Source organism: Syngnathoides biaculeatus, chromosome 6 (genome assembly GCF_019802595.1).
Source record: "Syngnathoides biaculeatus isolate LvHL_M chromosome 6, ASM1980259v1, whole genome shotgun sequence".
In the NCBI taxonomy this organism is placed as follows: Eukaryota; Metazoa; Chordata; class Actinopteri; order Syngnathiformes; family Syngnathidae; genus Syngnathoides; species Syngnathoides biaculeatus.
In genome coordinates this window covers 18,340,138-18,361,775 of record NC_084645.1, presented here as the reverse complement: position 1 = coordinate 18,361,775, position 21,638 = coordinate 18,340,138, and the positions used below count along the sequence as shown (strand labels likewise).

Here is a 21,638-nt window from a genome sequence, read left to right as displayed (position 1 = left end):
ATCCAGGGGAAATCAAGCACCAACTAAGATTTGGACAAACAACACAGCATTTATGAAGTCTTTTCTGAATACGACTGTATAATGTATAATTAAAGGAAGTGGTTTCATCTTCTCTGTGAATGTTACTTTTTCTGATAATAATCTAATGTATTACTAATTCCCAACTCACACAGGCTAAAAATATTTTATAATGGGAGTGTGTGCCTTACCCCTTACTGAATCGTGACTTTTTGATGCTTGATGGTGTTTGTTCTTCAAATGTGCTATTTTAGTATGTCCCAAAATCTTTTCGCTTAAAAGTCTTACACAATTCCCCTTTGCAACAGATTATTCTGAAATGAATTACATCTGAGGTTTTAAATAGGATTTTTGTTCTGTTGCCCTGGAATCTTGCCCTGAGCAAACACATCTGTAGTTTGAGCCCATTTGGAGACCTACCAAAAGTAACTAGTGGTATTAAAAATTGCAGCTCTTTTTATATTAATCCAATCCAGACAAATGAAAAAGTAACCCCAAAAATTTTCTGTTACAAATTGTTTTGACAGAAACTTGTCAATCGTCCATCACTCAAAATGAATGTGGCAAGACGTAATGCATCAAGGAGAGGTTGGCACTAGGGTTCTGGATAAGACACTGTAATTAAAGTGTTTATGTTTTGGCAGGGTTAGGGTTAGGTTTATTTTGTGCATCTGGGATTGTGATACTGTGACAATGTGTCAAAAAAGTTTGTGCTGCTCCTTTTTACAAAAGTTACTAATCAGTAGATAATTTAAGACTACAATATGAGACGGAGCTCAGGATTGCTGTATGGTGAAAAACTAAAAGCACCAAATCTATTAATTGAGAATAATTGATAGCAGCTAAGGTGTTACCCTCTCTTTGACTTGCCATAGGGCACTTAACACTACTATCACAGGGTCAATGTTCCTTGTAATTTCACAGCAGCACTTTTGAAGCAAAAGGTCCTGTACACAATTGACCCCTCCGTACAGGGCACTTAACCACGCCTCCTGAAGTGACGTCACGCCACGTGCGATGATGTAAGACAAACAGTAAAAATTGCAAATACAATACAATACATTCTGAACTGAGACAGACTCCATGCTTCCCATTTCATTCAAATCAACAATATATTAGAGATTCTAAATACAATACATTCTTAACTGAGAGAGACGCCATGCTTCTGATTTCATTCAATCATTCACGCGTAACAATGTTATGCTAGCGCAGAACGTCTCATTCATTTATACGAGACGTGTATTAAAAATCAAATTTAGGGCATATGTTCGTGCAAACACAGTCTGGTTAAGCTTCGGCCGCGAGCCAGCAAGAAATCAATACGTTTGTGCAGTCCGATCATCGCTAAATATCGCTCAACAAAGAGCAAGTGTGTCAATTGTTCACACGTAGCGGTGTTATACTAGCGGAGAACGTCTCATTCATTTATACGAAACGTGTATTAAAAATCAAATTTAGGGCATATCTTCGTGCAAACACAGTCTGGTTAACTTTCGGCCGCGAGCCAGCAAGAAATCATTATGTTTGTGCAGTCCGATCATCGCTAAATATCGCTCAACAAAGAACAAGTGTGTCAATCGTTCACACGTAGCGGTGTTATACTAGCGGAGAACGTCTCATTCATTTATACGGGACGTGTATTAAAAATCAAATTTAGGGCATATTTTCGTGCAAACACAGTCTGGTTAACTTTCGGCCGCGAGCCAGCAAGAAATCAATACGTTTGTGCAGTCCGATCATCGCTAAATATCACTCAACAAAGAATAAGTGTGTCAATCGTTCACACGCAGCAGTGTTATGCTAGCGAAGAACATCGAATTCATTTATACAAGACATGTATTGAAAATCAAATATAGGGCATACCTTTGTGCAAACATATGTGTTCCGGTTGATATTAGATGGATTTAGTTGATGATGCGGTCTTCCACAAAGTTTGATCCATTGAAGGCATTTTTCGTACTGGGTCTTCGGTTTTGGAAAGGGTACGAATCGAACTCCACCAACTTGCCTTTCAGGATACCTGTCGTCACTATTACAAAGTCCGTGACTAAACCTCTTAACCATATTTTTTGTTAAATAACTCAAATACGCGATAAAACGCTAACTAAACCTATACTGGACCATTCAATGTTGTCTGAGAAAATGGCGGGAGCAAAAACGGGCTTTGGTTTATGCAGATCTCTGGCCTCTGATTGGTCAGTGACGCGGATTGCGCAATATCCACGGAGGGGTCAATTATACTGTAGTTGGGTAACCACTCCTCTGGGGCAGAGCACTTGAAGACATTTGGTCCTGTTTACTTAGCACTTAAAATGGCATCAGTGTTTGTAAGGTGGAATGAAACTCCAACTTAAAATCAATTCCATTTTCTTTGAGTGAGTCTCATAACTTCACGTGTTTCTGTTTCTAAAATACATTTTAAAATATGACAGAAAGGGCTCATATGCCTATACTTTTTACCTTTAATTATTCTAAATTTCTTTTTTTTTTTTTTTGCTTTAGGCTTCTTTAAGTTATCGTCCATGATTAGACTTAAGATGAATGAAAAGAAATGCAGGAGGCAAGAGTCATCATCCAAACTGACCAAGGTCACCTCTTCAGCTGTATTCACACTTGTAATTCTGTCCTCTGAGTAATAATTACATTGCATTGAATTGCTATGTATTTTCTAACCTCTTTTGAGAGATGTAAAATCCATTTTTATTTATTCTACAAGATTATTTTTCCCCATGACTAATAGCTCATGAGCATACAGTTTGCACATGAAACACAAATTCTCACCATGCACTATAATAATAATTCCATGACTAGACCCCTGTGACAGTTTCCCTAGCCACTAACAATTCCAAGAAGCCAGTTTTAAAAAACATGTTCAAGGACATGTGTCTGGGTAGTCCAAAATAAATTTACAAAACCAATCTCTGAATCAATATACCCTCACTCATGGAGAATTCTGATGGAAGTGCATCATGAAAGTGGGCACCACTATTGTAGCTTAGTGGTATTTTGAAAAAGTAGTCTTGCACACAAGTTTTTTGCTATCTTATTCTTGACCACAAATCTACATCTCTTTTTGCGAAATCTGTAACTTAAACTTGGTTTTCAGCACACTGCAATGTATGGTATGTAAAGTATGTGCTGTATTTCAAGTTTCAGGGGGAGGGGTAAAACACTCAAAAATATGGTTTTAAATGAAATACTTGCCTGTTGTGGACTAAATTTAGCTGTAATCCAATATGTTAAATGATGAGTAACTTTTGAGGAATCTGGGTAACGATTGACGTCCCTCCTAGCCAATGGGCCGAAGGGCGCCACATCACTTTTTATATGTATAACACTTTGGAAAAATGAGGACGAACCTGTCGTCCGTTTCAGAATGTAAAGGTTGCGACATTTGAAATGTAAGTGGTGGATGACAGAAGTCTCGTTGTAAATACCAACTGTGAGGCAGATGTGAGAACCAGTCATCCACTGTACTGCCTTAATATTTCCAATTTTTTTAAATTTTTGTTTTATTTTGACAGGGACAGTGTACAGTTAAAAGAAATTGGACTCGAGTTACTTTAATTAAAAGCTTAAAAGTTAAATCTGCCGTCCCTGGGAAGGAAAACCAAAGAGAATTTATTTGTATACCGCATTTCTTACACACGGTGCCTTACATGATTAAAAGCATAAAACGGGAAAAAAATGAAACTATAAGTACAATTCAAACAGGATACGGTGCAAGAATTATTGAAAAGTTTTCAACCTGGATTTAAGAAAACATTCACACTTGGGGCTGACCTCACCTCTCTTGGCAACTTATTCAATTTGTGTGCAGCTTAATCGCTAAATGCTGCCTCACCATCTTTGCTTTGGGCTCTGCGCTCCACAATCTGACCCGAGTCGTTCGATCTCAGAGCACTACTGTGTTTGTATTCCGTAAGCATTTCTTTCATGTATTCAGGACCTAAACGTTTTAGTGATTTATAGAACAGTAGCAGAACTTTAAAATCTATTCTAAAGCTGACTTGAAGCCAGTGTAAGGACTTTAGAATTGGAGCTCTATTCTCTGATCTCTTTGAACCCAAAGTGCAGCATTCTGAAGGAGCTGTACTGAGTTGTGTGATGCTTGCCAAAAAAAAAAAAAAAAAAAAAAAAAAAACAGCACGACAATAATCCAGTAGTACACAATGTAACAGATCATGTTGTTTAAAAGGCCATCATTTTGAAACATTTCACTATTTGGTAGGAATTGTTACCCTTTGCACTCCAATATATCCATTAGGTAGTTTTCATGTATACAATATGAGCAAAAACACTTTATTATAATGTAATACAACTTTTTCAATTCCCAGTTCTAGTTACTACCTTTAGCTATTTTCCCCCCACACAACTGCTTTTCCACTCCCTGCCAACCACCACAGTCCCACCTGACCCCCATGCTGTCTTAGGCATGCAGGATCTGTGGCACGATATATATTCAGTCGAATTTTATTGTCAAGCAATAAAATTCCATCTGACGCTCATATGTGTTGCCGAACTAACCCTCTTGAACCATAACACCCCCCCCCCCCCCCCCCCCCGTTTCAGCCAGTAGTCCTCACCCCATCTCCAACAAGGCCACAGGGACAATAGGCCTGCAAGTGATATCCCCTCAATTTGTTCCCTGGGATTGGTTACATTGCATTTTCAAAAATGAATTGTAATAAATGTGTGTGTGTGTGGGGGGGGGGGGGGTACTTTCTATAGAAAGAACTGGGTGCAAAGGCACATTATTTGACTACTCTCATGTGGACCCTTACAATGCAATGTGAAATTGTAAAGAATGTAATAAGGAATTTGTGGTCTGTGAGTGGAAAAGAAATTTCGAGCCACTAGCACAGATTATTCCTTGTGATATTAATGCAATGTAAAATTAGACTGGTAGACACCTTAAATTGATACAAATTACTGAATGGCAAATCTTGACTCAAAACACTCACCGATATGGGTTTATAATGGAGCCCTGAGCTCTGGGCTGTCTTTATGCAGTAATTGGAAATGACGAGGAGACAACCTTGGCCAGATGTCAGGTGCACCTTGCCATGCTGAAGAAAACTTTTTCTATTCAGAGCCGAGAAAGACTGCCATTTCAGCTTTGACGATGTCAGTTTTGACACAAAACTGTTTACCATGTATGCTAGTCAATGACTGTTGGCCTACCTCAAGGATGTCAAGGTGAGAAAGAACCAGAAAATCTTTTTTTTTTAACCTTCAGAATATTACGGTATCATTGACATTTCGATCCCTAAGAAAGCTCTGGATGGGCCCGCTTACAGTTTACTTCACAAATAGGTTTTATTGTGAAAAAATTCCACCAATGTTATTGATTAAACTGCAATTATGGGATGTTCAGATTTTGATTGTTTAGCTTTAGTGAGGAAGAGGGATTTTTTTTAAAACTTTCCAGCAAGCGCTATAAATTGTGAAAGGAGAGTGGAGGAATTATTCTACTGGAGAAAAAGATGTATTTGGATCCATTAATTTTCTATACTGCTTATCATTTATTGTCGCTGAGTTCAGGAGAAGAACAGCAAATTCCCAACTTGCAGAGCCCACAGTGCCAGGCCCAGAAGAAAGACATGATTGCCCAAGTTGTCCAAATGGTACGTGGCTATCCCACCGGGACGTACACAAAATGAAAGATTTTTTTTTTTCCCTCTTGATTGAAATACAATCATGCCACAGCAAGTGAGCCTTCACTGAGCCTGTTAATGTGTGTGTTACGACTAAACTAGGAGTATGACCTGTCCATTACTACAAACCACACACTTTCTGATGCGATCGTCACATTTACAAAGAGATCTTACGGAGTTCGCTTCACTCACTGCGCAAGAAGAGGTGAAAACTGTGGAAGGACAACTTGTGGCTGCTTCACGATGACATTGTAGCTTCTCACAACATTGCTCCAGCACTCCCGCGACCCTTGTGAGGATAAGCAGCTCAGAAAATGGATGGATGGATAAATATGTATATATCTGTATGTATCTTCCGTGGCGTGTGACACACTATCAGAGGCAAGTCTGTGACAGCACACCCTTACGTCGAACAGTAGGTTTGCGTTGCAATTGGTATTGGAATACGTCATGCAGTGTGGCCACTGTCTCACGCAGATATGATTTTATGACAGTCTGAAATAGTGCAATTATGAAAGACCAAATTTGTCTTGTAGTTTGATCTGGGCATTAGTTGGCAAGGATTAGATTGAAATATTATTTTAATCATGCAAGGATATTCACATTTAGTTTGTTAAAACTAATGATTGGGTCTACTCTAACTTCGTTCTTTACTTTGAAGAAAATAAAACTGGTTAAGTGTTAACGACAACCTGTGCTCATGTGCATGTTCACAATGGGCATTTATATTGCATTTTGATCTTCATATTTATGTCCTATAATACACTATCCTCACATCCATTACCTAAGGTTGTGGAATCCTATAGAACAACATGAAAACAGTATTGCACTAATTGTTTCCTGCAGGTGGTTGATGATTGGGAACCTTAGCAAATGGGAACTTTCTCTAGTGTGTAACAAGCTAGTTTTTCACCACGTTAATATGTGGATTCATTCTGTAATCCATCCATCCATCTCCTTCGCCGGTTATCCTCTTAAGGGTCGCAGGAGTGCTGGAGCCTATCCCAGCAGTCAACGAGCAGGAGGCAGGGTTCACCCTAAACTGTTTGCCAGCCAATTGCAGGGCACATGGAGACAGACAACAATCACACCTAAGGGCAATTTAGAGTGTCCAATTAATGATGCATGCTTTTGGATGTGGGAGGAAACCGGAGTGCCCGGAGAAAACCCACACAGTCATGGGGAAAACATGCAAACTCCACACAGGGGGGGGTGGATCAAATCCTGGACCTCAGAACTGTGAGGCCAACACTTTACAGCTGCGTCACTGTGCCGCCTCATTCTGTAATGTTAGCTTTCAAATATATATACATGAAAAATGTCAGTCCATTTGCAAATATGCTCCAGTGTGAGAGACACCCACATGCATGCATTGCCATCCTGTTTAATGGCCAGAGTCATTGCTCAGTTCAGATTGGTGAAAAGGAATTGGAGAAACATTTATCATCCATCCTCACTGCTTTTCCTTTTATTCGGTTACAAGGGAACTAGATCTTTCTCTAGCAGACTGTGTGCAAGAGGCGGGTTATACACTGGAATTATTCCAGGTCAGTCGATTGTGGGGCACAAATAGACGACTACAGTATTTACAATTACGTTCACACACGCAAGGGGAGTATGCAAACATTACAAAAGAGATATTGTGACTTAGCCTGAATATTGGAACTGTGAGACTGACTTGCTAACCTTTTTTGACAGTCCTTCTCAAAACATTTATTACTGTTAAAAGTATATTCAGTACATACAATAACATGCATCGATGTGCATTGTTATGCAAGGGGGGAGGGCATAAGATTCGTATCTATTGCACTTTAATACCTCAGGGGAGGAATGTTTTTGCACCACTGCTTTCAGTATTTATGGGGAAAAATAACACTACTTTAGGAGTCATTAAAAGTGCAATCATTATTGCATTTGAGACTATACAGTACATTGCACTGAAGTAACAGTAAAAAGCTTACTATCCATTGCATCGATTGGACTTTAATGAAATTGTAAGGATGAGGAAAGGTAAATACATTTCCTCATCCTTGCAGTTTGTCTCAATCTTCCTCTCTCAATCTTCCTTCTTTTAGCATTTAATCTAATATACATTAACTGTTGTGGGACACACACTTCATGGCCTCACAAAAGAAAAACTTCAAATTGGTAACATTCAGGGGATCTGTTTCTTCAAAAGGCTTCAAAACATGGGCTGCTGCCCAAATGATGGTAAAATCTTGATTTTCGTGCAAGAGCAATGATTGCTGGAGTGTTTGCCAATTTGTCAGACTGGTCTGATGCCAACATGGGCATACCCATGGAAAGAGTGTTTGGTATCCGTTCAGCTCATCGTGTGGCTATTTGAAAGTTTATTTAAAATCATCCCTCCTTGACCATGTTTAACCTTTGGTGCAAGATAATTTGGTTTTGGTGAATTTAATAAAGGTGCATATAAGTTATACCAGCTCTGCAGACATGTTACTATCCATCCATTTTCTTAGCCACTTATCCTCTCGAGGGTCACTGGAGTACTTGTCCCAATCCCAGCTGTTATCGGGCAGGAGGCAGGGTACACCCTTAACTGGGTGCCAGCAAATCGCAGGGCACATGGAGACAGACAACACTCGTACTCACAATCACACTAAGGGGCAATTTAGAGTGTCCAATTAATGCTGCATGTTTTTGGGATGTGGGAGGAAACCAGAGTTCTTGGAGAAAACCCCACAGGCAGGGGGAGAACATGCAAACTCCAAACAGAGAGGGCCAGGATTGAACCGAAGTCCTCAGAACTGTGAGGCCAACGGTTTCCAGCTGTGCCACTAATTGTGCCGCCCATGTTATATTATGATATTGTTTTTAAACTACCCCACTTTAAAAGGATGCTTTTCTAGAGTAACAAAGTTCTAGTCAGCTCATGGCCAGCAAGGTGTGGTTGCAAAATCAGACATGAACCTAAAAACAGCCCTTTTCGATTTGTTGTCGTGGGAAATGGGAGTCACTATTTATCTTGTACATTGAAAAAAGTTTTAATCTTTTGAATTTATGCAGTGATAATGTGAGTGCAATGTACTTTGTTTCAAGAACTGTCTTTGATTTTCAATAAAATATAATAGAAAAATAGTGGACTTACATTTAGTTACAGGATGATGACGCTCCTATTGATAATTTAAAAAGCATATACTCTACCTTTATTTAAATTTAAAATTTCTTATTGTGGTTGGTTGTCTTTGAAATCAGAAGATACATTTAAAGAATCTTATCTATATATTTTTTTTTAGCATTTGAATTTGAATTCATATTTATGTCCTCCCATACTTAAAAAAAGAATACTGACACTTGTTTTATATTACATGCACACTTAATTGTACAATTTTTTCTCAATATTACGTGATAAACATTTTAGATACAGTAATTTTTTCAATTACAAGTACCATAATTTAATTAGCATGAGCCCCTGTTCACCTTTGCATCAATAATGCAAAAAAAAAAACCCAAAAAACAAATACCGTATTTAAAAAGTGAGGTTTTTCTATTCAATTGTTATATATTGGTCCACTGTGTCTTCATAAAATCACAACATCCCAAAAATAACAAATGTTCACAGCCAGTTGCATCCCCTCTGACTCTCAATGTCTTAAAAAGTCTTTGAAAAGAACATGTTGGCATGCAGTGGTCTGGTCAAAAAAAAAAATTAATTACTAAGTTTGTGCTCATCTGGAAAAGGGGGTTGGCACAGCTGGTAACACAAACCCTGCCCTGATACAATATGTTCTATACACAATGTCTGGAGAGATTAATCTAGCTCGCTAACTATCTTAGATGATCAGTGTTCCTCAGCAATCGCCAGATGTATTTGCTGGTTTGTAGGTGATCAAATTCTTGTTTTCTCAGCTGTAGCTTTGTCAGTGATGTAATGCAAAAAAATGACAGTAACATTATAGTTACCAACATTGTTCATGAGCTAGTGGTGTCATGTCTCATGAATTTAAGTTATATTAATCAAGGTTTGTGATATTGTTGACTCACAGAGGTGTTTGAATTTACTGCTTCCATAAAAGCTGAGACCATTCCTTATGAGATGAATTGCATGTTTGTATTTTCTCACTGGAGAGATGCTTAAATTACTCACTAGTAGAAGCAAACAAACCAATATGAGACCCTGCATAACGTATTTACTCATATTGTTTTATGTCTTTCAAGGGCAATGGAGCAAGACAGCAATGCATGCTTCACAATAATCTGTCCAATTCCGTGTCACTGCTGAATTTGATCCCCCAGATGGAAAGCGGCCTGGAATGTGATACCCAATTTATAGTGCACTTTTGTCAGGATGAAATGGGATTGGATGTACAGCTAAATTTGAAAATGTTCTATTCTTTGTGATATCAGGTTAAGACCGGATATTCTTACAATCCATCCAAAGAACATAATTCCTGCCGTGTGTCATAAAAATGTTTTAAATTGACTTTGTGAAATTGCAGTGGTCAGTCTAATATACATTATTTTTTGTTAGTTGTCATTTTTAGGTTGTTCTTGTAGCCTTGTGTATATTCAATATTAGGAGTGATTTTTCTTGATAACAGACTAAAGAACTCAAAACTATGGAGAAAACAGATCAAGACAAGTCCTAACAAAGTACATACATACAGTGATACATAAAGTGATGTAATGAGCCGGGTTCATTTGCATTATGTCCAAAACGTCCATGTGGGATTTTGCTTAATGGCTCAAATGTATTCTGCATTAACAGTTTCTTGCCTCATTAATAATCACTGTCATGGTCGCATGATGTATTCAGTACTTTTCGGAAAACACATGAATTGCATTGTACAATGAAGTCATAATAGTCCTAGTTGACAAAGGCAAAACCAAGCAAATTATTATCATCATTTGATAGCAAATGGTGTCACGACCCATCGGAACGGCGGTAGGACCCAAATGCAGGAGGACACGGAAGATGCAAGATGCAAACTTTTATTATTAGAAGGTCGGGGATTGGGTAGGCAGTCAGGTGCAGCAGCGGTAGTTGGGACGTCGGGCGAAGAGAGCAGGTGAGCGGGCAGGCAGGAGTCGGTACACAGGAGATCGATCAAGGAAGGCAGAAGTGTCAAGGGAGTTAGGCTTATGGGGTCGGTCGGAGAACAGGCGGAGGTCGGTACACACGGGTTGATGATCAGGGATACGGGAGTACTCGAACGGGGCATGAAGCTCAACGATCTGGCGGAGACCCAGTCGTCATCGAGGTCCTATATATACAGGGGATAATCAGCCCGCATGAGGCGCAGGTGTGTGCCTCCCAATCAGCGCGACCGCGTGGGCACCCGCACAGCCTGGGCTGGAGCGGCAGGATCATAACAAATGGTTTGAGTATTTCATCAAAGAACACCAGAAACTCACCTTCTCATAAACGAATAGAAGGTTAAACTATTAGACGTGACACCTCCTTGAATGAAAATACCGTTTTTTTGCATAGTACATACCAACATCCATCCACCCATTCTCCATACTGCTTATCCTCACTTGGGTCATGCTGGAGACGGGGTACACCCTGAACTCGACGCCAGCCAATCCCAGGACACATATAAACAAACAGTCATTCACACCTACGGCCAATTTAGAATCTTCAGTTAACCTACCATGTGTGTTTTTGGGATATGGGAAGATACGGGAGTACCCCGAGGAAACCCGGCCTGGCACGAGGAGAACATGCAAACTCCACAGAGATGAGGCCGGATTTGAACCTGGGACTTTGGAATTGAATCCGGATGCGCTATTCAGTTGCTCCCACCATTCTGCCTTAGATATAAACATATCTACTATGTCATTGAATCATCTTTTGCAAATTCTAACATAACATCTTGCCCCTTCTTTTTTTCCAGAAAAACAATATGCTCATGTACCTTTTACTGTCAGTCATCTGCTCAAAACCTTGCATTAATTATTAATGAGTAACAGTGATCATTTTGTGGTCTCAACTCCAAAAGTCAGTCTTGTTTGATTTTTCTGCACGTGTATTTTAGTACTGTGAATGAAGACATTAAGATGCTTGTAAAATGTTTTCACTTTTTGACAGTACATGCAAGGGAACGGAAAATCTCTTTGTTGAAAACCTCAAAATCATCATGATGGGGACTTTAGTTGGGGCTATCTTCAGACAAAAACAATATTGAACAATTTAAGATTGAACAAAAAAAATGTCTGACATTGCTCTCACACATATTTTTTATATTAAATTAAAAACTCAAGGTGCCTTATCAAGTGTGCCAGAATGACTAGACTATCACTCTTTATTTGGGTACTTATAAAGAATAGTGTCAATTTTATAGAACGTATTTCTCATTGTTAGCTTAGCTTGTCTAAATCCCAACTAAGTTAAATCTGTTTGCACCCTTCCACTTGCCTGACAATAGTTCTACACGTGTCACATGGGGAATTAAATAAATTTAAGTATATGGATTTTGATTATTATTTATCTTCATCTCCCTGCATAATTGACTGGATCTATACTTATATTATATTTATGGTGACATTTCTGATTAAATTAAATTCAACTTGAGTCCTATCCAGATTTGCAATCTTTAAAGGAAAAGTTGATTGCCTCCAATTTCAACAACTGGCTCGCATTCACAACAATTGGGAACGTTCAAATTTCTTGCCAGTGTGCCTCGATTGAGATTTCAATACTGCACTCCAAGCATAATGTTTCTATCTGCCACTGTCATGGTCAAATGCCCAATATTTAAAACTTAGAGGCCCCCTTTATTTAGACACGACACCCAAACAAAGATCCAAATGAGTGACTCTACAAAGTGTATATGAAACATTTTTCATCACGTTTACCTTCCAACGCTATGAGACAAACAGCCCTTTCAAGGTGAGTGAACATGTCATCTTGATAAAGCCGAAAGTGCTTAGACTGACATGGCAAAACTCAACAGGGAGGAAGCAAAGTGCATTCAAATGAATTCTGTTGGGTAGCAGCTGGTGTCTGCAGCTGACGTGCTTGTTGTTTTTCGAGCCTTCACTTCACACCACTCTGCCCGCTCGTGTGCAGTGAAAGGAGGCGTGCGCGTGAGGTAGAAATATTGACAAGCTTGTCAACTACAAAGGGAATTGGGCCAACCGACGCTGAGGAGATGATATTGTCGGGGTTATACCGGCTCACTTAGCACAGAACTTTACAACCCCCTCAGGGATGATGAATTTGCATGCCAATGGACGCTGTCTGCTTTTGTAGCCCGGAAACAGTAAAAGTTTCCAAGTAAAATCCCATTCTGGAGTGGTGTGAGATGAGTCCACATTATGTGCCCTTCTGGGCCAGGAAGCTTTTCAGGTGCTTTGAATTAATCAGTAGGCCAATTACCTGGGAGCCCCTGCTCTGTTTCAGGAATCATTTTTTTATGCGGGCAGAAAAGGTTTTGCCTGGTAACTCAGCTGAGTCTCAGATCTTCGAATAAAAATAGGCTGGAACATTTTATGGATCCAATTTTTCTCAAATATAACAAACAATTTTACTTTGTATGAGTACTGTTCTGTTGGAGTGAATTATTTCTGACATAAGCTAATTTTTTTCTAGCTGTGCCAGAGTGGTCAGTGCTTCTGTGGAGGCTCATAACATGGCAAGGCAAAGCCAGGGAATGCTCGTGGGGGTGGGTAAGACCAGGGGTAGTTCTGGAGTATATAAAAGATAAGTGTAAAATAATCAGAATCATCTTTATTGCCCAGTATGTAAAAAACACAAGAAGTCTGCCTCTGGTAGTTGGAGCCGCTCTAGTACGACAACAGACAAAAGCATTGGAGGATTCCTCAAATAAGGAAATAATGAAGGCATCTGTACACTACTGTTCCTTTGCTTTAGACAGTAGCAGAATTTTCAAATATACATTCAATGTATTAATTAAATGCAATTAACGTAAGAAGCTTATGAAGTAGAGTGCAAGATTTCCAATCTTCTGGATTAAAACGACTCCCACAGTCATTCTGGATCTGGACGAGTTTAATGAGCAAAAATTCATGAATTTCGTTTTATTTTGGGCAAATGTGAACTGAACATAGTTTATATCTGCCTAATAAAGATTTTGAACATGATCTGTCATGAGCCTGCGAATGTTTTTTCAACAGCAGTTGACTTTTGTTTGAGAGTGCCATATTTTATTGAGGGCTTCCAGGAGAAAACCCAGCTAAACACATTAACGAGCTCATTATTATTTGGCATCAAGTTCAGTGTGGCCGACATTTATGTTTACATAAGCCAGCTTCTGGCATGTGATGCGTTCAACGACACTCTGTAAATGGTACTGAATGTGTTTTTTAAGTGTTTTGCATTATGTAATTGTAAAAAAAAATATGACTGTTTTTTATTAGAAATATTTAGTCAAAACACAATAACCTTGTCATAGTGGTGCAGGGGTTTGTGTGTCCTGATGATCATAGGAGCCAAGTTGTCTGGGGCTTCATGCCCCTGGTAGGGTCACCCATGGCAAACAGGAGTTGGGTGAGTGACCAGACAAAGTACAACTCCAAAACCCCTATGATGATTAAAAAAATTGGATCTTGGTTTCTCTTGCCCTGACGTGGGTCACCGGGGCCCCCGTCTGGAGCCAGGCCTGGAGGTTGGGCTCGAAGGTGAGCACCTGGTGGCCGGGCCTGCACCCATGGGACTCGGCCGGGCACAGCCCGAAAGGGTAACATGGGTCTCCCTTCCCACCTGTGAGAGGGGCAATGTGAGCTGGGCAGTGGCCAAAGGCAGGGACCTTGGTGATCCAATCCCCAGCTACAGAAACTAGCTCTAGGGACATGGATTGTTACCTCTTTGCCAGGGAAGGAGCCCGAGTTGGTACGTGAGGTCAAGAAGTTCCAATTAGATATAGTCGGACTCGCCTCAACGCACTGCTGGGGTTCTGGTACCACTCCTCTTGAGAGGGGTTGGACTCTGTTCCACTCTGGAGTTGCCCAAGGGGAAAGACACCGAGCAGGTATGGGTATACTTGCCCCTCGGCTCGGGGACTGTACGTTGGGGTTTATCCCGGTGAATGAGAGGGTAGCCTCCCTCGGCCTGCAGGTAGGGGGACAGGTCCTGATTGTTGTTTGTGCTTATACACCAAGCAGCAGTGCAGAGTACCCACCCATTTTGGAGTCCTTAGAGGGAGTCCTGGAGAGCACCCCTTCTGGTGACTCCATCATTCTGCTGAGGGACTTCAATGCCCACGTGGGCAATGACCGTGACACCTGGAAGGGTGTGATTGGGAAGAACGGTACCCCCGATCAGAACTGGAGTGGTGTTCTATTACTGGACTTCTGTGCCCATCACGGATTGTCTGTAACAATTACAATGTTCAGGCATAAGGGTGTTCACATGTTTACCTGGCACCAGGACACCCTAGGTCGGAGTTCGATGATCGATTTTGTGGTCGTGTCATTGGACTTGTGACTGCATGTCTTGGACACTCAGGTGAAGAGAGGGGTGAAGCTGTCAACTGATCACCACCTGGTGGTGAGTTTGTTCTGATGGTGGGGGATGATGCCAGTGCGATCTGGCAGGCCCAAACGTATTGTGAGGGTCTGCTGGGAACGGCTAGCAGATTTCGCTGTTTGAAGGAATTTCAACTCCCACCTCTGAAAGAACTTTGCTCACGTCCTGGAGGAGGCGGGGGACATTGAGTCCGAGTGGACGATGTTCCACGCCTCCATTACCGAGGCGGCCGACTGGAGCTGTGGCCGTAAGGTGGTCGCTACCTGTTCTACCTGTTGTGCTCGCCTTCCATCCCCAATTCCAGGCCCGGCTCCGGAGGTGAGCCCCAGTGACCTGCGTCTGGGTAAAGGAAACTTTTATATATTTTTATTAGTCATCATAGAAGTCTTTTTGCGGTGCTTTTTCGAGTCCCTCACCCTATTTTTTTATGGGTGACCTGAGCAGGTGGATGAATCCCCCAACAACTTAGCTCGTGGGATCTTGGGGACACACAAGTCATCCACCACGATAGGGTGACTTATTCCAGAAGGGGTAGTTTTGTTGACAATAAAAAAAAAAAAAAAAAAAAAATCACCTAGCAAATGAAAATGTGAATCAGATGGATATCACAAAGTCGAAGCTTTTAACTTGTGGTGTGACCAATAAACATGTTTGTTCATTCACTGTTATTGGAGACCAGGTCGGTTAGTTCAGTGTTGTTCAGTGGCACTGTTGCATCCAAATGTTATACAAAGTTCAGAAACACCCAAAGGATTTCTGATCATGATTTTCTAATGATAATACCTGCAGGTTTTGAACAGGACTTGACTGAATGGTAAATGTATACCTCAAAACTATACCTTACCACTGTTGTAAAAAATACATTGATTTACAGATTTATAATTATAGTTACTTTTTCCTTTAATGCTGAACATTTAATTTACTAAGACTACCACAACCATCCATTAGTATTAGCTGTTACTTCTTTTGTTTCCCACCTCACTGTGCTTTTCCCATTCAACAGTGCAGTTGTGTATTTACCAGTCGAGCGTTGTTTTACAGGCCCAGCAGGTGCAGTCAAGGTTGGGTAGCCCATGCCAGGTACCACATGGTTTCATGATTTTAGGTGCTCCACGCCTGGCTGACCTGCCAGCTGTTTGTGTCAGAGGCGGACCTGATCAATTTTCTATATTTTTCTGCATCTTGCCATGTGGATGTTTCTTTGCAGGTCTAGGCTTAAGCATGTGCACTGACATTTACGTCGATGGGGCAGAGGTGAAGTGAGATTGAGGAGTTGTTGCATCGAGAACAAAGGGCGGTGGCTGGATAAAATGCCAGATTGTTGGCAGGTTGCCTTGCTGGGCTGCTGGCAAACATTGGCTGCATGTTTGCTGAGACACACATGAGGAATACAACTCAATAAAGATACACAGGTGCTATGGAAAGCATTACTGGAAGGTTTCTTTATTTCGAAATTATTACAGACTTGAGTGAGACTCAGGATAATATGCAGGAGAAGACACTATATTTGGAACATTATTTTGTTGCACATTCCAGGCGTTTAGTATCTATTAGTTGATTAGAGTGAAGGATAACCAAGATGAATGTGGAAATATATGTAAAGATGGTGTAATTTTTCATTGTGACATTGCTTTTGATATAAAAATAACATGATAAAGCAGTTGTCAATTTGTCATGTTATGGGTGCAGCACTTCATTTATAAGGACATGGCATTTGTAACTGGAGGTCCCGTTTTATGTTTCCCACTGCAGACAGATGTAAAAATGGATACTAGCTTTTGGACATTTGCTAGTCGGTTTTCTGACTCTATTGAGGTGTCCTTGAGCAAGGCACCTCCCCCCCAGCGGTGGTGCAGCATAGTTTGCTGCCTGTGAGTCATCTAGTTCTCTGTGCAGTGTGCATCATGAATATCCAACTACAGCAGAGTATGAGATGAATTTCCCTTTACAACTATAATTAAACCACAAATTTAAATTAGGATTTAAAAGCAATTCGAAAAGTGTGCCCTAGTACATCCGCCTCACAGTTCAGAGGTTAAGGGTTCAAATCGGGGCCCTGGCTTTCCAGTTGCATGTGTAACACTGAATTCTCCTTCGATCAATGATAGTGATGGTTCTTGCTCTCTGAAGTTTCTGATCATATATCAAGCCTATTGGTTTATTCATGTTAAATGCACTGCTGAGGTGGTATTGATGTCTACCAGATGTAACCTGTACGACGCACTCTCCTAAACTACTGACCCAATAGAATTTTAATGCATCACACATATTCATCCCCATGTTTTAATGCACCACATACAGTACATCCATCTCTAGCAGGACCATGGGTCTTAGGTAAGTGGAGCGGGGCGGGGGTGGAGTTTCCATTGGGTCCCTCCGGCCTCCTCCGGGTGGCTGGTTATCAGTGGGGACTCCTGGGCCCAATCCCGCCTCTCGATTTGAATGAGTGGGTTTCCTAAACTCTGCGGTACAAGCACAGCAATTACAGGAAACTTTTATCATTCATTGTACAGGTGAAGCGGTGTTGACAGGCACATACCCCTGGGTGCTTTTCCCTGAGTGTGGGGCACCTCACTTATTTGGAAAAATTCCTTGTGTTTGTGAAAATGTTCATTTTTCAGTCAAATGAACAACGTGTAGAGAAGTATCTTTTTTTTTCAACTTAACTATGTTCAGGCGGCACGGCGGCTGAGCTGGAAAGTGTTGGCCTCACAGTTCTGAGGTCCCAAGTTCAATCCCGGACCCGCCTGTGTGGTTTCCATGTTCTCCCCGTGCCTGTGTGGGATTTCTCCGGGCACTCCGGTTTCCTCCGACGTTCCAAAAACATGCAACATTAATTAGACACTCTAAATTGCCCCTAGGTGTGATTGAGTGCAGCTGTTTGTCTCTATGTGCCCTGCGATTGGCTGGCAACCTGTTGACAGCTGGGATAGGCTTGAGTACTCCCGCGACCCTTGTGAGGATAAGTGACTAAGAAAATGGATGGATGGATGGATAAACTACGTACACACTTTTGCCATCAAAGTGGTTACTGGTTTGCTTACAGTTTTCACTATTGGATTCCATAACAATTTGTTCACCATATGCAGCTAAACACTTGTATATTTACTTAACTAGTTTTAATTGTTGTCATCTAATTACATGATAATTATGCCTGCTGGACAAATATTGGTCTTGTGTGCTAAAGACTTGTGCTTTCCTCCCAATCGGATCAAAGTACAGAGCACTTCTCATTGAAACCCTCAGAGAAGACCAAGCATCTTACTTTTGGTCGCATTCAGCAGTTGTGGGTATGTGCTGCGAATTCTCAGTGGGCAAGATAACAATTATAACCTTAGCCTCGAGCAACCTCTTAATCGACTTATTTTAATTGCTCCATCCTCTTGAGTCTGCCAAGAATTTAAACTCTTAAATGCAGCTTTTACATTTAATTGTATTCTTTAAAATCATCACTGTTAATAAATTTCTGCAAAACACTAATAACAACAGATTAACTACTACTGAGTTATCAAACCACATCAGAAATGAAACAATGTCACAATTCACCAAAAAACCTGCATGCAAAAGTCTGAGATGTCTTTCACTCGATATATTAAACTGGCAATGTCATTAAATATTTGTTAAAAAATACTTCTTGATTATAACTCAACAAACCCCAAAACAGGTGATTTAAACACACTGTAAGATAACCCTAATGATGATCTGTTGAAAGAAATACGATTCTCTGAGTACTGCAATTGTATTTGTGATTTATTCTTTCTTGTGAAGAGGGTGAACTTGGAGTCAGGAGAATGATGGAGATAAATGAGTTGTCAATTCTGCCATATTTGTTTTGCACAACTTTCACATTTTATTGCCTTCTAAAAATTGCTTCCTGAATTAATGTGTGGTATGTTATTTTATTTTGCTAAAATCAGAGACATTAGTATTCTTTGCCTGCCTTGCTGTGAGTAGCTGAGTCTAGATTACATTTCCCACATAATTTACGGGTTCTTTCATGCTGTCTGCCGATGCCGTGTGTCGTGATTTGCAGGAAAATGTGCATGTTAAATTGGATACAATAATATATATTTATGCATGTTTAAAATGTCCTTTTGCCAGGACATGCCTCTTATTCAGGGTACTCAGGAAGCCTTTCCACAAAAATAAATAACTGTGACACCTGAAGAAAAACACCAGGTTGCTTGGGTGCGGTGATTACACTGATGAGATGTAACATGTAATGACCTCCATTGCTGAACATCTGCAAGCGCTTGTTCACCCCGTAGATGCACTTACAGACAGCCCATGCGGAATTATTCTAACTTGCGTGATGTATTATGCGTCTGTCAAGGGGAATCCAGGTGAATGTTGGCAATATGTTCCCTCAGTTAAATGTCGCTAAATGCGTGTTCTCAGTTATGTTTAAAAAAAAAAAACAACTGCATAGTAAAAAATGTGTACTATGGGATGAGTATCTGGCTAAATCTCTTAGATTGCATAAGGGTTGGAATGGCTCAATCAACTGAATAATTCATTTGAACAAATTTTACATTTGTTGTGTGAATTTTAAATAGATTTGATTTAAGACTGAATTAATAGTTTTTCTCATCTTTCATCTTACACATGGTTCTCTCGTCCTGTTGCTTTAAAGCAATTGCTTGGTCTGAAGAGCATTTTCACACAAAAGAGGCTGGCATAATCCTGCTTCTCTCTGATTTTTGGGAAGCTGCTTTTTAAAACCCTGCACAGCTGTGGCAATATCCTGCTTTAGCTGGCGTCTGTGCAAAATACTAATGCTCCCTACTTATTGTCAGCTCTCTTCAATATTGTGGGGTCTCTGTGTAAAAGAGGCTGCTCAAAACGAAGGTCAGTCCTTTGCTGTGAATGAGATTATTTCTGTTGTTCAACGCAGGGGATGTGTTGATAAAATTAATACTCAGAAGGATAACAGAGTGACAGCCACTATTGCCTTTGGACATCCTGAGACACATTTCAAGCAGAAGTTACACTTGACAGGTTAGGTTTAGAACAGTAAAACCTTTACCTGGCTTGTGTTCCCATTAAGGGGTTTGTAGATTGTATGTATAAAGCTGGATCAAAAAACATGAATAATGTGACATACTGGCGCAACTCACATTAATTCACCAAACAATATCACAGCACATTAAACAAAGGACAGTAGAGGACAGCCAGGATTTTGTGTTCTTTCATTTTGGCACGTGACACCACACGCACACACACGCCCCTCCCCCCCCCCACACACGCACACGCACACACAAAAAAGCCATGTTTTGGATTTTTCTTCACTGCAGCTCTGCTCTTGCCCTAGCTAATTGTAGGATGGGAAAAAGTAGTAACATGCAGATCAGTTACAGTATTTTGTTATGTATCGTTTAAACCTTTTTCAATGTAAATGGGAAAAGTTAAGACATGCAATCCTCTTGCTATTAAGGTAATTATTCATTCACAAGCTTAGAACATATATCCAGCATGGATGCCAAATATGGCAGCATGTGCAAGTACCCCCCCCTCCCTCCAAAATGGTTATTTAAATTACACAAAGATACCAAAAGGTAGTCTGTTGTCAATATAAAAATAGCTTGTGGTTATTCATCTCTTGACCCGCATCCTCTAATAACGAGTGCTGCTCACTATGTGGGATACTCTTATCAGAGGCCCCACATAATTAATTCAGATATCTCAAGCTGTCTTTCATAAAGCTTAAGATACAGTGAAGCTTCTCTTGCTGCAGCAGCAGGAAGTGCTGCCAACAGTGAGACAACCCTCAGGAGAGTGCACTGACATCCATCCAATCCACTTACAAAAGTACACAGTGAGACCCATCTTATTAGCATTAACAGAACCTCTGACAGTAATTCCACTGAGACTGAGAGGGTGTGCTACTCACTGTAACTGTACTCACTGGAAAAGTGTTCTATTTTGTAGTTTAAAGCAAAAAAATGTTTTTTTTTTTTTTCCCCCATATGTCACTTCTCTATACTTTTGTTTTGCAGACTTTTGTGATTGGCCGACAGGAAGGACAACGTGAGGGCTGTGTCCCGGGTTTCCAGGTCAAACAATACCAGGTGGCATTTAGAACTTTCCAGAAAGGCCTGCCACTTCTGCAAGGTCAGTGAACTGAACATTCTTACAGTAGTGCATTATAAATATTCTGCATAGTGGAGTTCAAACATTGGGACTAAGATTTGAAGAGAATCTAATTGAGGGGCTAATCCAAAGAAGTCAGATGGGATTATAAAGACATTTGTACCAAACTAGTACCACGCAAACTATAATATTCTAGCAATTACCCATTTTGAGAGCAGGTCTTATCACAGTAATATGAAATGACTGTGTAGGGTACAATGTGTGGCTGCATCTTCTTCTTCTTCTTTTCCTTTCAGCTTGTCCCGATTAAGGGTTGCCACAGTGTGTCATTTTTTTCCATCTAAGGCTATCTCGTGTATCTTCCTCACTAACAGCCACAGTCTTCATTTCCTCCCTCACAACATTGATCAACCTTTTCT

At 40.5% G+C, this 21,638-nt stretch overlaps 1 protein-coding gene across 1 annotated transcript in view; it reads left to right on the top strand.

Annotated features, from left to right (window-relative positions):
- cdh13 (cadherin 13, H-cadherin (heart)) overlaps positions 1–21,638 on the top strand; it is a 289,553-nt gene that overhangs the window by 67,926 nt on the left and 199,989 nt on the right. Inside the window, exon 2 of the mRNA XM_061822507.1 lies at positions 21,126–21,240. Coding sequence (XP_061678491.1) covers positions 21,126–21,240 — 115 coding nt within the window. The remainder of the gene's footprint in view (positions 1–21,125; positions 21,241–21,638) is intronic.